Source organism: Gavialis gangeticus, unplaced genomic scaffold (genome assembly GCF_001723915.1).
Source record: "Gavialis gangeticus isolate Ggan-Ray unplaced genomic scaffold, GavGan_comp1, whole genome shotgun sequence".
Lineage (NCBI taxonomy): Eukaryota > Metazoa > Chordata > Crocodylia > Gavialidae > Gavialis > Gavialis gangeticus.
This window is the reverse complement of record NW_017728992.1, coordinates 157,793,197-157,810,428: the sequence shown is the minus strand read 5'-3', so window position 1 is coordinate 157,810,428 and position 17,232 is coordinate 157,793,197. Positions and strand designations below refer to the sequence as shown.

The 17,232-nt window shown below is 45.1% G+C and overlaps 1 protein-coding gene across 1 annotated transcript in view; it reads right to left on the bottom strand.

Moving 5' to 3' along the window:
* CPQ (carboxypeptidase Q) overlaps positions 1 to 17,232 on the bottom strand; it is a 394,576-nt gene that overhangs the window by 235,947 nt on the left and 141,397 nt on the right. Inside the window, exon 5 of the mRNA XM_019527970.1 lies at positions 5,732 to 5,939. Coding sequence (XP_019383515.1) covers positions 5,732 to 5,939 — 208 coding nt within the window. The remainder of the gene's footprint in view (positions 1 to 5,731; positions 5,940 to 17,232) is intronic.

Here is a 17,232-nt window from a genome sequence, read left to right as displayed (position 1 = left end):
TTGCTGCCTTTCCTCTGAGATGGGATGGACTTTGCTTACGCATAAAGGATTGCTCCATTGAGGAGCAACCACTTGTCCTAAACTCCCCTCCCCTTTGGGCTGTAGCCCTTCAGGGCCTCACTGACGATCCTCCTTAGTCTGTCAAGGTCAGCTTTCCTGAAGTCAATGACTTCTGTATTACTGACTGACTTGCCAGCTTTACAGCAGATGGTGAAGGTGATCAGCTCGTAGTCACTGTCACCCAGCTTCCCTTCGATCATTAGATCATTGATTTGGTCATCCCCAGGTGCCAGTATGAGGTCGAGCAGAGCTTTACCTCTCGTCGACCCATAGACTTCCTGCGTCAGATAGAGGTCATCCACACACGAGAGAAAGCTATGCGACCACTTGGATTTGGCCAAGCACTCCTCCCACGAGACGTCTGGGTAGTTAAAGTCTCCCATGACAACCGTGTACCAGGAGCACACAGCCTCAGCCAATTCCCTGGCAAACTCCTGGTAAAGGTCTTGACCGTGGGTGGGAGGTCTGTAGTAGACTCCCACCATAATATCCCCTGTGCCATATTCCCCATGGATTTTAACCCAGAGGGTTTTCTCAAAGAGCTTCCCCAGGACCCATCCCTCCCACTTTTGTCTCATATTCAGGTTTACTCAAGAAGTGCTTAAAGGTGCACTGATACAGATTTTTGGGGCCAATACCAATAGCTGATTTTTCAGGAGGCATATTGGCCAATACCAATCCAATTTCTGATACCAGCTCAGCAGCTTGAAGAGCTGCATGCAGCTGGTACGTCTGGTGTGGTGGAAGGGGAAGGGGGATGGAAGTGGAATGGTTGGGCAGATCAAGGCCCCCACAGTGAGACAGGACTGTGGCTGGGGCAGAAACAGGGACAGAAGCTGGAGCAAGCGCTGCACAGACAGGGTGCGGCGGACACCAGACAGAGCCACGGCTCATCTGGGAGGCGCGAGGGGGCAGTGACTCACATCACTGTGCACCACTTCTCTAGAAGCTGCTGGTTCGGTGTCCAGCACTCACCCACTGATTCGGCGGCTCTTGCTGCTCCTGCTGCTCATTCAGGAAGATACTGGGGGATGGTGTGCCCCCGGATTTGGGTGGGGCATAGTAGGCTTTTTCCAGTGGGGCAGGGCTGCGTGTGGGGCTGGCAGTGGCAGCCACCCCAAAATTCGCCATAGCCCCGCCAACCCAACCACCATCCCAGCACTGCCGCCACCCGTGCAACCCTGCCCCGCTGGGAAGAACCTGCCCTGCCCAGATCTGGGGGCACACACCGCCTTCCATGCCCTCCTGGATGAGTGGCAGGAGCAGTGGTGGGAGCTGCCGGGTGAGCACTGGACAAGCTGCCAGACCAGTGGTTCCCAGACCAGTGACACACAGCTGTGGGAGCTGCTCTCCCCCTCCCCATGCCCCCTTGGACCAGCGGCGGCTCTGTCCCATGTGCGCCTCACCCTGGCTAGTCCCAGCCCCAGCCCCAGCCCCAGGCCTCAGCCTCAGTTCCACCCCTCCCTCACCACAAGGGTCTTGATCTGCCCACCCACACTCCTTCCCTCGCCCTCCTCTTCCACCTCACCAGACTTACCAGCTCCATGCAGCTCTAAAAACCGCCCGGCGGTGTTCCTCAATGCCTACATGCTGCGCCGCGTCTGCATGCGTGCACGGGCTATTTATCAGCCAAATTATCAGCCATATCAGGCCGATTTCCAATACAGTCAATTTTCCTTATATTGGTGCCAATCCAATATTGGACCAATGTATTGATGCATCTCTAGAAGCACTCTATTCCAGCATCCAAATCATTAATAAACACATTGAACAGCATTAGGCCCAGGACAGACCCCTGTGGTACTCTATTTGCAAACCACCTGCCATTCTGACCTGGATCCATTTATAATTACCCTTTGCTTGTAGCTACAGCCACTTGTCTGTCTATCCACCTTACAATAGTTTTGTCTAAACCATCTTTCTCCATTTCGTTTATGAGAAGGTCGTGTGGGACTTTGTCAAAAGCGTTGCTGAAGTCCAGGTACACTATACAGGCAACCCCTACTTACTGCAGTTTCAGTTAGTGCTATTTCACTATAGTGCTCATTTAAAATTGATACCTGATTCCACTGAGAGCTCAGCCAGTTTTGCTATAGCGCTCAGTGGAATCAGGAAGTTTCAGTGGGCAGGCAGGGAGAAGCAGTGGCAGCATCAGATGGGGGGTAAGTGAGAGGCAGTGAGTGGGGGCGTGGGCATGAAGGCCCAGGGCAGGGTGGCAGGAGTGTGGGCCCAGGCTGGCACATGGTGCTGAAGCAGGTGGGGGGTGGGGAGAAGTGGCGGCAACAAGAGGGGAGGAGCCGGGGCCCAAGCCAGTGCCCAGGGCCAGGGCCAGCGGGGGCCCGCACCCAGGGTGGAAGGCAGGAATGTGAGGCCTTCGCTGCTGTGTGGGGCCTGTGCTGGGGCCCAGAGCCAGGACCAGCAGGAGCCTGCACGCAGAACGGGGTGGCAGGAGCACCAGTGCCTGGTCTAGCACATGGTGCTGAAGCGGGTGGTGGGGTGGGGGGAAGCGGCAGCAACAGAAGCGAGGAGCGTGGGGCCTGCGCCAGTGCCTGGGGCCAGGACCAGTAGGGGCCTGCACCCAGAGTGGGGCAGCAGGAGTGCAGGGCCGTCACCGGTGCCTGGGGCCAGGGGTGGCAGGGACCGGTGCCTAGAACAGGCCCCTTGCCAATCAGTACCCAGGCTGGCAAGTGGGGCCAGAGAGGCCAGCGGACAGGTGAGGGGGGTGGGGAGAGGCAGCAGCAGTGAGAAGCGGTGAGTGGGGGGCAGGCATGAGCGCGCGACCCGTGCCAGTGCCCAGGACTAGGACCACTGGGGGCCCAGAGCAGGGAAGCAGGAGCACAGGCCCAGGCTGGTACATGGGGCTTGAGCACCAGCAGGTGGACAGGGGAGTGAGGAGAGGCAGCAGCAGGGCAGGTAGTAACCAGTAAATCTCTATTTACATTAATTTCTATGGGGAAATGGGTTCTGCTTAACACTCATTTTTTCTGGAACCAATTAAAAGCATTAAGCGGGGGTTGCCTGTATCCACTATTCTGTAAATGTCACACGAGCACCTTGGAAAACCAGCTCAAGAGAGAAAACTGAACTGGTCATGAACAATGTGCTGTCAGACTAGCACAATAACCAACTGAAAAAACAAAGAACTCTTTTCTTCTCCTTTAATGATTTTCATTAACAATAACTAGTTAGAGTTTCTTATACCAGTAGATAAAGTTTTCAGACAAATATGATTTTCATATGTGGTAACCTTTCATAGGGTGCCAAAAATGTCACATTATTTGCAAAATAATATAAAATACTTCATATTATCATCATCTGTAACTTCATAACTGTATTAAATTCTAGTTGTATCACTCCAAAATCTCCAGTGTACAAATATCTAGATCTGCATGACCTCATATTTGCTGTGAATTCAACAGTTATCCTCACAGGTAATGAACACACACCTTCGAGCTTCCCACCTAAGATGTCCACCTAGCTCCAAAATCTGCTAACTTTTGTTTCATATGTCTGTACTTACTGTTCAAAACTTATTACTTTAGAGCAGAGGTGGACAAAATGCGGCCCACGGGCCAGATGCATCCAGCCAGGCCATTCTATCCCGCCCGTGGGGCCCCTAAAAAATTTAGAAAGTGAATATTTATCTGCCCCTGGCTGCCTGTCATGTGGCCCTCGATGCCTTGCCAAAACTCCTGCCCCTGCTTTAGAGTTTAAATATTATGTCACTCATTGTGGATTCAGAAAAGCAATTCTTCTATTATTTTCATTCAAAAGTTAAATTGAGATTTTGGGCTCATAAACCCCCTTTGATTCCACTGGATATGTAACATATTCCAGTACACTATAGCATAAACGACTTTGTAAATCTTTCATTCTGCATTGCATTTTATTGTATGAATAGTTAGATAGCTCCAGTGTTTACCAGAGTTACAGTATATAACTAAATTGGTGAAACATCATGAGCTTCCAAAGAGAAACAATTGTTAATCCCCCATTCACTTGTTTTACTTTTCTGTTTCTTGGTTACACTTCAAGTGTGCGTGTCACTGCTCTCATTAACAGCAGCACAGCATTGTGAATAAATCTTCCCATACTGTTTTAAAAATCTGCACCCCTCATGCTTCAGCAACTGAGAAGATCCAAGAATGTTTTTATCTCACTGGGAAAGAAATAGATGGAAATAGCCACACAGAGTCCACATGTGGCTCCTGGCTTAAAGTGTTCATAAAGGTTACATTTGGATATGATGCTGGTTGAATTGAAATACTATAATTTTCAAATACAAAGTATGAGTCATGAAGGACAAAATATTAGCTCCCCAGAAGCATTGCTAAAAATTCACGTGACGCAAGGTTAAGTTAACTGTAGTCTATTCTAAGGGCTAAGATGCTGTCCTCTGTACACTGCATTCCATGGAGCCAAATTCATACCTGATAGCACATAAATCACTCCACCACAGCGATCATTGCAGAGTTTTCAGAAGTGTGATCATTTGGCAGGAAAAAGGATTACAGTAAGTTCTAGCTGTGTTTTCTAGATGCAATAATCCAATGTTACAGTACTTCACACACAGAGCAAACACAGAACAAGTTCACTTGGTTTAAAAAAACTGAGATAAAAATATATTACTCTTATTTTTCATTACAATTAGAAAACTTTTAGGTTAGAAAGGAATAATGACTTAAGTAACTTCATTTTAGCAGGGATTTATAGTGTTACCAGAGTTAGGTTTACATCAGCATTTCCATAAAATTATATAGGCTAAAGATTCCATTCCAGGCTGGAACTTGGCATAAAAGTCCTCATCCCAAGCATAAATTTTCTACCACCACAAATCTGGTTTGGCTGGTTATATTTTATAAAACCAGAAATTAAAAAAAGCAGCAAAAGTAGAATCTTAAAATAGCAACTGTCCATTTAACAACTTATGTTAAACTGAACTCACAGTCAAGCAGATTCATCAGCATTTTGCTCCAGTTTTTACACTGGAGTTTAGTGGTGTCACTCCACAGGAATGAGGTGGCAGTCAGGCCAGTTAACTTATTAAAAGGCTAGATGCCCTTCATATTACAAACCAAATTTAAATTAGACAGCAGATAAATATATGCGAGGAGAGGCTATAAGCTCATACAAAGTATTTTGTATTTAAAATAGAAATTTTGCCATTCACATGGAGTAAGAGATCTAAAGGAAAGCAAATAAAATAAGTAAAGTCAAGTATAATGTAATCTACTCAGCAAAAGGTAGTTTGTTCATTATTTTCATAAGCATGGCTTGCTTTTCATTTAAAATGCTGTAACCTGGTTCTTGCTGTAGCCTATTTATTGCAAGTTCCATGCAATAAAATCCTTGGTGTGTTAGAATTTTACTTCAGCAAATATACATAGATTTTTTTGTTAATTAAATGTAAATATCCATTACTGCACTACTTTCACAACCATGAACTTCTAAAAGAGTGAAAGGACAAGAAGCAGTTAGAAAGCCACATCAACTAAGCTGAACTCTTTCCCTTTGGAACAGAGTAGTTTTTGTGCACCTGTAGCAAGTTCTTCATTATACTAGGATGTGCCATGAAAATGAATATAAACACCAAGATGTATAGACAGTAGCGGTAGGTCAATTAAAGTGATTTTTCAAACAAGATGTATTCTCTTAGGGAATTCTCACTTACCTGGTCTGGGTATTTGCTCCCAACTATTTCTGCCACAGTATTAAAGGAACAAGCATCTGGATAGGTCTTGGCTCCCATCTTGAGTTTAATAATAACCTTGGTGCCCCGGGAAGAGATCCGTGCCATCATTTCAGCATCTTCTACTGAAATGCAAGCTGTGGGAATCTTGGGTACATTGGACTGGTAATACTGCCACCCGGTGTGAGGGCTAAGAAAACAAAACAAAACATAGTTGTAGTTCAGTGTAACTAGCATACACTCACTAAAAGGGTATGGTTTAATTCCACAACCTTTCTGCATAACCTGTTCCAAAACTAACTCCCTCAAAAGGAGAAAACTCTTCCTAATATTCAACTTTAATTTCCCTTGCTGCAATTTGGGACCATTACTCCTTGTCTAGTCCACTGCAGCCATAGAGGGGAGTCTATTCTCATCCACTATATAACCATTCTTCGGGTATTTTAAGACTTAACAAATTCCACCCCCCATCTTTTCTTCTCCAGGCTAAGGAATCCTAGGTCTTTCAACCTGCCCTCATAAATGTCTCCCAGGCCTCTAATAGCAATATTCTACTCCAAATCTTAACAGCAATCTCACAATTTTATATCAGTTGTATGACCCAATTGCCATATTGGTCATATTCCAGGCATTTTGGCAATTATTCTGACGTAGTAGTGCTGAGGTCACAACTACAGCTTTGCATTAGCATGGGCTCTTACTGGAGGACTTGCAACTTGCCTGACTGCTATACCAGAAAAAAAAAACCTGGAAAAATACTCAAGTTCATAATCAGAATTGTTTTGTCTTCCAATCTTACAGCAAAGTGACAGACACTGCAATTTAAATTTGCTACTTCATTTATTTATGTCACTGAGACTGAAGAACAAAAATGTGTTTATTTTGAAGAGTAGTATTGAGTGACTCCAGGAAAACTAACACCCTGAAACCATGAATACAAATCCTATTTTTGGATTCCCAAGTTTTCTGAGACAATCATAGCCTGGAGACAAGAGAAAATAAGGAGAGTGTTTTAATAGACTCTGAAGAACTAAAGCAAGAATAGCATTCATCACCAGGGGTAGGACCCCATGCTCTCCTATGTAGGAATAACTTTGCCCAGGAGAGTTTTTACTCATTCTACTGTTAAAACAGCATTGTGAGGCCATGATTCCTGTCAGATTTAAAATGTGCAAAAGATCCACAATGTCCACAAGATAAGCAAAGACAGTGGCATTGATTCCTAAAGCAGACATCATACTTCCAGGGATTCCCCTCCTACAGCTGTCCTTGACACAACCTAGAAAGAGGATTCAAAATGTAAAGGTGAAAGCATACCAATTCAAATAGTTTTAGATACTCCACCACTGAGTAGAGAAGTATTGTTTCATGATGTTATAAAATGGGTAGATCACTATTGCCTAGATTACCCTTAGTCCTCTGGTTAGTCACTAGATTGTTCCCATGAGACTATCACTTTCACCATCCATCATAAGGCAGGGAACTAAGTCGGTAGGGTAGAAATCCTTGATTTTAGGAAAACTAACTTCTACAAGTTTAGGAGATTGGTGGGTAAGGCCCTGTGGGACCATGGTCTGATGAGGAAGGGGGGTCCAAGAAGAGTGGTCATCCCTCAAGGATACGATCCTTGGAAAACAAAGGATTTTTTTTTTGTTCATAAGGTAGCAAAAGAGCTGGGAGACCCCCTTGGCTCAATAGGGAGGTCATGGACCTCCTGAGAATGAAATGAGAAGTTAATAAGTGATGGAAGCTGGGAATTACCTCCAAGGAAGAGTACACAGGAATGGCCCACATGTGTAGGGAGCGGATTAGAAAAGCAAAGGCAGGAACAGGATTCAAACTGGCCACAGAAATCAAGGACAATAAAAAGTCCTTCTTCAGATATGTAGGAAGCAGGAGAAAAAAATAAGGGAAACGTAAGACCCCTGCTGAATACGAGACAGCTAATATCCAAAACCCAAGAGAAAACCAAACTCCTAACAGAATACTCTGCAATGGTTTTCCACCAGGGTGTTAGCTTGTCTGACAGGATGCAAGAGGGGGTGATCACTCACCTACAATCAGCAATGATCTTGTGAGGGAATATCTAGAGAGGCTGGATATCTGTAAGTCAGCAGGACTGGCTGAACTACACGCAAGAGTGCTGAACAAACTAGCTGATGTAACTGCATGACCAAAGGCAAAACTTTTGAGTACTCATGGCACTCAGGAGAGGTCCCAGAAGACTGGAAGAGGGCCAATGTGGTGCCTATCATCAAGAAAGGAAGGAAAGAGAACCCAGGAAATTATAAGCCAATCAGTCTGACCTGGATCCCTGGAAAAATCCTGGGAAAATCCATCAAAAAATCCATCAGTGATAGGTTAACAGAAGGCAGTATTGTAAATGACAGCCAACATGGCTTTGTTGCATGCAGGTCATGCCTGACCAACCTCATCTCCTTCTACAATCATGTAACTCGCCACCTGGATAAGAGAGATGAGGTTGATGTCATATATTTGGATTTTAAAAAGGCCTTTGACTTAGTCTCCCACGATGTCCTCATGGTAAAATTTGGAATTTGCATTCTCAACAATTTAATGGTCCAGTTGCTAGGAAACTGACTCCAAGGCTGGACCCAGAGAACGTTAATAGACAGAACTGAGTCGACATGGCAAAAGGTGACCAGTGGGGTCCCACAGGGTTCAGTACTCAGACCAGGGCTTTTCAACATATTCATCAATGATTTGGATATGGGTGCAAAAAGCATCCTGGCAAAGTTCATGGACGACACCAAGTTATGAGTGAGTGCAGTCACGCTGGAGGACATGCTGACCTGGACAGGCTTGTAAGGTGAATGGATCAAAACTTGATGATGTTTAACACTGAGAAATATAAAGTGCTCCATCTGGGGAAAAATAATCTGCAACACACTTACAGGCTTGACAGTGCTACAATAGCTAGTACCACAACTGAAAGAGACCTGAACGACCACAGAATGAACATGAGCCAACATTGGATGCTATAGCCAGCACAGTAAACAAAACACTGGCGTGCATCTACCGATGCATCTCAAACAAGACCAAGGATGTCATCCCCCCGCTCTATGCAGCATTGGTGAGGCCGCAGGTGGAGTACTGTGTCCAGTTCTGGATGTCACACTTCAAAAAAGATGTAAAGAATCTGAAAACAGTCCAAACGAGGGCCACATAAATGATCAGAGGTCCAGAGAACAAGCCATACAAGGAGAGGCAGCAGGGGGAGGGAGATTGATCCCTGCTCACAGGAGCTGCTTGCTGCTAGGCAGGGATCAATGTCCCGTGGGGAAAATGTCCCTCAACCCCTGCTCTACCATTGTAAAGCTGGGGCTGGAAGATCCTTATCTCACAGCTTGAACCCTGTGGTCATGGGACCTGGGCTGGGAGATCCTTATCTCCCAGTGCCAACTCCACAGTCATGGGGCCAGCACAGGGCAATCCTTTTCTTCCAGCACCAGCTCTATGACCACAGAACTCGCACTGGTAGATAAAGATCTCTCAGCACTGGCCCCATGACCGTGGAGCTGGTGCTGGGAGATAAGTATATCATTAACTCAGTTATCAGACAGGGCTGCCTACTGTTCTTTGCAATGCAAATGATTATGGTATGTTGAATACATGCAGTTTTGAGACTCCTTTGCAACAAATTATTCTCACTATGAACTAGAAGTGTAAATTTGGAAGGGAACATACAAAGACATGTAAGATACATAATTAGTGAGCAGAGACTGAAACAAACTAATGGCATCATTCACCTTCCTCAAACTCCATGATATGGAAGATTCCTGATACGACCAACCACTTTGGAATTTCTTAACAGAAGTTAGGGTAGCTAACTTGAGATGCTTAATGTGTAAGGTGGGCAGGTCTGGGCACAGAATCTAGACCCTATTAGAAGACTGAAAGAAAGGTAACAAGTAATGAAATCATTAGAAACATTACTTGCTGTAAAGCTACCTGACAGATCTTGGCAACATATATCAAGATTTATTTTTCTGGAAAGGTCACACACTATTATTGTAGTCAATTACTTCTCCAGATATATTGACTTGTCTTTATTCTTACACTGCCCTCATTGGAACATTTTTGAGAAAGTTCACTCCTAATTGCGAAGACATAGAATTTCTGAAGTCTTCCCATCTGAAAATGTGATTCTGTTTACCACTGATATGTGCATGCATACTGTTTGCAAAAGAACTTCACATTTTTAACATCAATATTTGTACCCACAGAGCAGAAGTACAGACTTTAGAAAGAATGTATGCGAGTGAGTGAGACAGAATGCAATTTGCTAGATTTGTAAAATGGAAAACAAAGTCCACCCTGTAGCATGATACTGACCTCTAAAATCACTGGACCTATATATATAATTTCTAGTATACTGTCATCACTGCTTGCGTCTGAACTCTTTTCAACAGAATTTCTGACAGGATGAAAATTAAGCAGTCACAATGTAGAATCAACACAACTTAAACTTAACCTTAAGGAGCTGAGAAAATGAAATGCTGGAATAATAACTAAGCAGCATAGAATAGGAATTTAAACTCCCAAAGCTTGGCACAGAACAAAACCACTTCCTGAACTAAGACAAGGGAAAAAAAATTCTGATCAAAAGCTCCCAGGCATTTGGAATTTGATAGATTCCCACAACTTACATAGAGACTGCAAAGCAGGGGGGAGGGGCAGAAGTACCAGAATCATATGCAAGATTTCCCAACAGAAGCAAGGAGCAAAAGGAATATGCTGTCAGGCATTGGTGATGTGTAAGGGGTGCACACAGGTGCACGTTCACTCCCTGAGCATGGTGGTGCACCCCTGTGAAAAGCTGTCTCTCACCACTCCACCCCTCCTCTGCCACCGATGGTGCCTGTGGGTGGTCCACGATTGCCGCTGGCCACCACCAGTGCTGCTGGCAGTGTCTGTGCACGGCTGCCAACCACTGGTCGGTGCTCACCACACTGTCCCCCCACTGCCAACAGTGCTGTGACAGCTCCCCACTTGCCTCCACCATGCTCCTGCTGCCGACAGCGCCGGCACCGGCTGCAGGTGCTTGCCGTGCCCCTGCAGCCTCCAGGGGCACGTGGCATTCATGCCATCAGAAAATGAATCCCTCTCTCAAAGAGCGCAACATGAAAACTCAATAGAAGTGAACATAGGGTTCAGAAGACTGATCAGACACCCTCAAAGACTGGGACGTTAGAACACCAATTAGGGAACTAGATAATGGATAAAATAATGTTAATAGTATTAAGGAGTATAACATTTATTCTATGTATGTATACAAACAATTCAGAGAATGTGGTAGAAGAACTCAGACTGATAGTGAAGGAGACTGGGATAAGCAGTTTGAGAAGCAGGGCTTGGGAACAAATTGGCTAGGGACAAAAGTTACACATAAACTGGTTTAAGTGCTCAGAAACCTGTTTAAACCTGCAGCAGAACAAAAGTTCAGTCTATATAAACCAGTTTCAAAATGGCTGAAACTGGCTTAAGATAAACCTGGTTGAATGTAGTATCAAACTTAACTGATTTAGGTCAAACCAGTTTATGAAACTTCTGTCCCAGACCCCTTCCTGGTTCAAGTTAAATCAGAGTCCCCCAGCATCCCAGGATACTTTGCAGCCCTGGGCTGGGCTGTGATATCTGCCCCAGAGAGCAGGGTTGACCCGACCTTTGCTCTCTAGCTGGAGCAGTGAGGGCTGGCTGACAAGGGGGTGGGGTGGGGCTGGGAAATCCGGCTAGGGACTGCAGCTGGGTCTGCCGGGGATGGGGGTGCAGACCCTGCCAGAATTTCCCCTGTTGCAGCAGAGGGAGCAGGGCTTAAGAGGAACTGCCCCTCCCCAGGCAAACCTCTGCTGTGGTGTGGGGTCTGGGAGGGGCTTTAATTCCCGCTTCTCCAGCTCAGTGTGCTGCTCATGCCCCCTGCTCTCCTTTGGAGCAAGGCATGGGTGGGTAACAACCTGAGAGAAACTGCCCCCCCCCACCCACCAGGAAAACCCCAGCTAGGGTAGGGGGTCTGGGAGGGGTTTTAATCCCCCTCCCTTCCCTAGCTCAGTATGCTGGCCAGCAGAAGAGAATCCCAGAACTACATTTACATTATAAAACAGCAGGAGACAAGCTCCAGCACCTCCTCCCACCTCTGGCAGAGACTGAGGCAGGCAAGCAGTTGATAAGGGGGGGGAGGCGGGAGTGTAATTCCCTTCAGTTCCCCCAGGCTATGCTGGGACAGGGGGAGGGAGAAGCTGGGGGACTGGGGCTGGTCAGACTGGTCCCCTGCCACCTGTAAGCCCACGGCCAAGCCCTGCAGGACCAGACAGAGGTAGAAGGTGTTGGGAAAGGCCTGGCACAATCATCACATATATGTATTGAAGATGGAGCTAAGGAAATAGGAGAGGGACTGTTTGAGCTGGTGTGACCAAAGAAAGCAGAGAACTAAATTTGCATTATAAAGCAGAACTGGTAAAATTAGTGGCTGGAGATTAGAACAGCGTTTTCCAGCCAGTGTGCCATCAGGTACATCCAGGTGTGCTGTAGCATTTTGGGCTACAGCCATGCCCCCTGCCTGGCTGGAGCCACGTGCCCCACCCGCTGCTGCTGCGGATACAGACAGACAGGGAGCGGGGCTTCAGTCAGGCATGGGGCATAGCTCCAACCCAAAATGCAGTCTGGCTGTGGCCATGCTTCCTGTCAGTATCTGGCTGGCTGCACACCAACCCCCCCTCCCAGTTGCTGTCCAGCTGGTTGTGCGCTACCCCCCTCCTCCCTGTTGGTGTCTGGCTGGCCATGCACCACCCCCTCACCCACCCCCACTCTGCGCCCAGTGTCCCGCAGTGCTATTTTATTTAGGTAAGTGTGCCATGGTGTGAAAAAGGTTGGGAAACACTGGTCTAGAATACCCAAGACGACATAAAAGACAATGAATGCATGAGAGTTGTGCCAAAGGTGCTATAGGTGACAAGCATACTAATGTCAAAGAACCCAAGGGGGAGAATGGAGAGCAAATGAGCCTGTAAAAACCCAAGTAGAAATGAGGCCTGTGGGATCTCCACTCCAACACCTAAGACTACCAGCTGATTCCCCAACAAGGACTTTCTGAATCCCAGGCTGTTAGGAGACACTCTGTCCTCTGGATTAGACTTATGCAAGACTTTCTCTCATCTTTTTGGTTAACTGCATTCCATTTTAAGTTAGACTAAGCCTCATGTGCTCTCACTGTGTTTTACTGGGATGTCTCTTAGCTTAGGTGAAGATTTTTTTATTGCTCTGATGTGTGCTTGAGGTTGCAAATTGCTATGTACAATACATGCTCACTTCAGAGAAAGGACTATTCTTGTTCAAGCTTTTATGAATTTAATGCCTTTTTTCCTACCCACCACCTCCTCAGCCTGGCAGAAGCTGCCACCCACCCCAGCTCGAGCGGGGCATGGGGTAGAAGTCTGCCAGGCACTGCCTCCCGGGCCCAGGCACACCTGGGCTAGGATCTCATGTGGGCCATGGTGGGTTTAAAGCACCCCTCCCCCTAGCCTCAGCCCCTGGGCTGGGACCTGGCCACACTCACTCTGCTCTAGCAGGGAGGGTGGTAAAAGCCTTGGAGCTTCAGTCCCTTCTCTTTGCAAGTGGATAGCAGGCTGGAAGGCATGCTCCAGCACATCCCCCCCAACCTCCACCGGCTTCTGGCCTAAGCCACTGCAGGCATGTGGCTGCATTTCCTGAATCAAAAGTGAATGTCTGTTCACTTGCTTCTCAGTTTAATCTCTGTAGTTTAGACTAACCTGCAAAGACTGAATCGATTCAGCCTTGGGCTTTTTGACCATCTGTACTTAGCCATTGTGACTGGGGTAAGAGAGAACTTTCTCTCTGGCGTGAGGATAGGCTGAAGAGAAAGCAACAAATAAGCAGAAAAAATAAGTAAGTGTCTGCATTCATTAAAGCATACTCTCCTCCAGTTCACATTTCCTCAGTCTCACCGTTCCTCTGTGGTCAGCAAATTTCTGACCAACCCACTGGCAGAGTACACATGCTCTAGCACTAGTCAACACAGTATGGCAATATTTGACAGCTATCGCACCATTAGTCAAGTAATTGAGGTCTGTGGGGCAGTTCTCATGGTCACTGATGTGTCATGTGGGTAGCAATATCATGCCACCTGGTGAAATTTCTGTTCTTTCATTTTAACTCTTTTAAAAAAACTTAGAAAATATAATTTTGCCCGCACACAGGCTTAACATTAAGATTGCAAAGTTAAGAACTGCCAGAATTAAGGTTGTTCTTGTAACCTTAGTTGGACCTCTTTTGCATTCATTTTGATTTAGTTCTGAATTATGGGATAATATATAATTTTTTCCCCATCAGACACCTGCCTAACTCTGTGCACAGGATATATCTCTGTAGAGTAGAGTTGGAAGGCACCTCACGAGGCCTTGCAGTCCAACTTCTCTCAGGGGAGGACTGTCCTTGATGAAACAGTCCCATGTCTCTTAACCTTCTCTTAAAAACATCCAAGGATGGAGATTATATTTTCACATTCAAAGGATGGAGATGAATCAGGGTTGGGCCATGAAAATGATGTCTCTGTAAAGGCTCCTTCATTTATTGTAAGTGGAAAGCATACATGAAGAAGACAATAACAGGTTTGTCAGAGCTGTGGTGTTTGATTGCTGTTCTGAAGAATTAGATTCTACTCTTGCTTCTGTGCCACAGAACTCCTATGTGATGCCAGGCAAGCCACCTAAACCAAACTTCTTGTTAGGTGGCCACCGATTAAGACAAGATCATTTCTGGGGTACAAAATTTAAAACCTCTGGGTCTGTTTTGCAGGAATGCTAGAAGTGAAGAAGTCACTGAGCTGTACTTTGAATGTAGAAACATATCTATAAAGTACTCTGAAATATGAAGGTCAAGGTATCTTCAACTGGGTACCAAAAAAATCAACAGATAATTTTTAACACTCCCATCCCTCCTAATCTTACAGTTACTATAAAAAAATAAATAAATTAGTACTTTAGAAACATTTGGATATTATCATGACCATAGAAAAGGCCATAAGGAAATGAATTATTCTGTCTACATAGTACAGTTTGAATAGTGCATAGTAAAATAAAAATGGGAAGATACTGAAGTATCAAAAAACCCCAAACCCCTTAAATAAACCAGCTGTTCACTCAGAAAACAGTCCATCTTGTGCACTGAACCAAGCAAGGACACTGTAGAAAAATATAACTATACAACCACATAATTAAAATAATTAAAAAATCTGCATTTCGGCAGTTTGCAACTTTCTGGGCTTGTGACTCCACTTCCAATGCAAGTCGGAACTGAACTTCCAAGAAGCTCACAATCCTACCGGTAAGTGCTACTGCCCTACTTGAAGTAGTGGCTCCCAGCTGGCCTGCATTAAGGTCATATTGGCAATCTTAAATCTTTCATTTCCTAGATTGAGTGCTTGACTTTACAACCTTAAGAAAATGGCTTTTTATCATAATTTGACTGTACTATAAAAGGGCTTGAGAGCAAGCATATATAAATGCATTTTATTTTAAAGGTGACTTCACTGAACTCCCTCAGGTTAAAGCTCCACCTCAGCAAGAAAACCTGATTCTGGGCTCAGATGAATGCTTGTCTACTTCATTCTTGATAATCACTCTATTGCAACGACACTGAAAATGGCAGCATACACTTGCAAATCTATTTATAAAGCTAAAAACATTCAACAAAAGAATGTCACAGCTAAAGGACATAATTACCATTTCCCATACAATGTTGGTTTTTTTTTACTTGCATAAATAACAAAACATTTTCCTTTTGACATCTGCTGCCCAAATAAATGCAGAACAGAAGATCAAAGTCTGCCCACAATAAGGAGAACTAACGTGTCTATTTGCATCAGAATTCATTTTGCACATAATCTTCATAAAACAGCAAAGACTTCTCTTATTTCAGACCACTGGTGTTACTTTTATGCAAAGCTGAAGAACATAGTATAGCCACTGTAAACTAGCACTGACAAGAGCTTTTAGCACTTATTATTTTAGATGTACTTGGTAAGTCCCAAATTTCAAAGTAGCCATTTGAGGCAGCCATTTAGAATGTACAACAAATATGCTGTGTGCAAAAGACAACACCGATGGTTTCACATATTTTAGGTAACTTGTGACAATTTTACCAGTAAGCACATTTAGAATGTCATTGTCACATGTCTTCACACAGTGAACAAGAACACAGAATACAAATGTTTGTTCCCCAAATTCTTCTGTGCTGGACAATGCACTAGAAAAAAAAATGATGTAGGGAAATGTTATCCAATGGCCATGGAATGGCCCTACGGAATGAAAAAAAAGAAGATGGCAAAGAGCTAATGAGTTAGGATACAAAGAACACTTCTAGGCTAAAAAACGTTCCTGAAACAGGCTCGCTCTCTCTTCAACACAGCATATCAAATAGATATGTAACAAACATATCTATTTGATTTTGGGGGCAGAAGGGGAAGTCAACAGTTAGTCTTTAACATAGCAACTGCCTGAATCTCCCTGCCAATTCCTATGCTTTTAATCAGGTTTTCCAACATTATTTATAATATTGTTTTTCCAATAAGATATAAACAAGTAAAAGGGGAGAGCATGTAACTGCATGGCTAGTTTCCTTTATATAGGCCAGTGGGTCTCAACCTTTTGTGACTTGAGAGTCACCCCTGAAAAGACTTGCAGCACCTCTCTGGCACCTCTCAGAAAACATCAGCTCTTAGTTTACACTCTTTTTTGACTACAGAAAAATAGAGTGTTTTTTTCCTGTTGCAAATAACTCAGAAAGGCCCCAGCTATGGATTCCTACTTGAAAATCTGTGTTTATCTTGTGCACACCTAAGAGTGCTAATATGGTGTATCATTTGTGGCAGAAAGCACCTTGGTTTCTCCCCAAAAATCTCTGCCCTGTGACACTGTGACCAAATCTCTGTGCTGTGACCATTTGATTAGGTGGGGCTCAGCAGAGAAGACCACACCCTTACCCTGTCTTTAGGTAACTTGAGCTGGCTGCATTCCTGAGGGAGGGGGGGAAACCTGCTCCCTCTGCCTATGTGACTGGTACCTGGGTGAGGGGCATCTACCTGGGGAGCTGGAATCTGCCCGGTAACAGGTGATGCATTTCAAATTGGTTGGCTGACAGCCAACTGGGGCTGACCTCCACTGGCCCAGGTGAATGAGGTCACAGGGACTATATAAGTTAGGACGGGGAAGGATGCAGGCTCTTCAGCCATGAGGTGACGCAGCAGCCAGGCAGGGGACACAGAGAAGCCTTAACATCTGAAACTGGCTCTCTCCCCTCCAAACTCATGAGCTAGGAACCGCCTGCCTCCAAAGGGAAACTTCACCTGCCTTTGAAAGATGCTTGTGAGTAAGCTACTCAATCTGATTAGATATCTACCTGGCAGTAACACAGATGCGTAATCAAAAGGCTACCTCAGCCAGACTTTG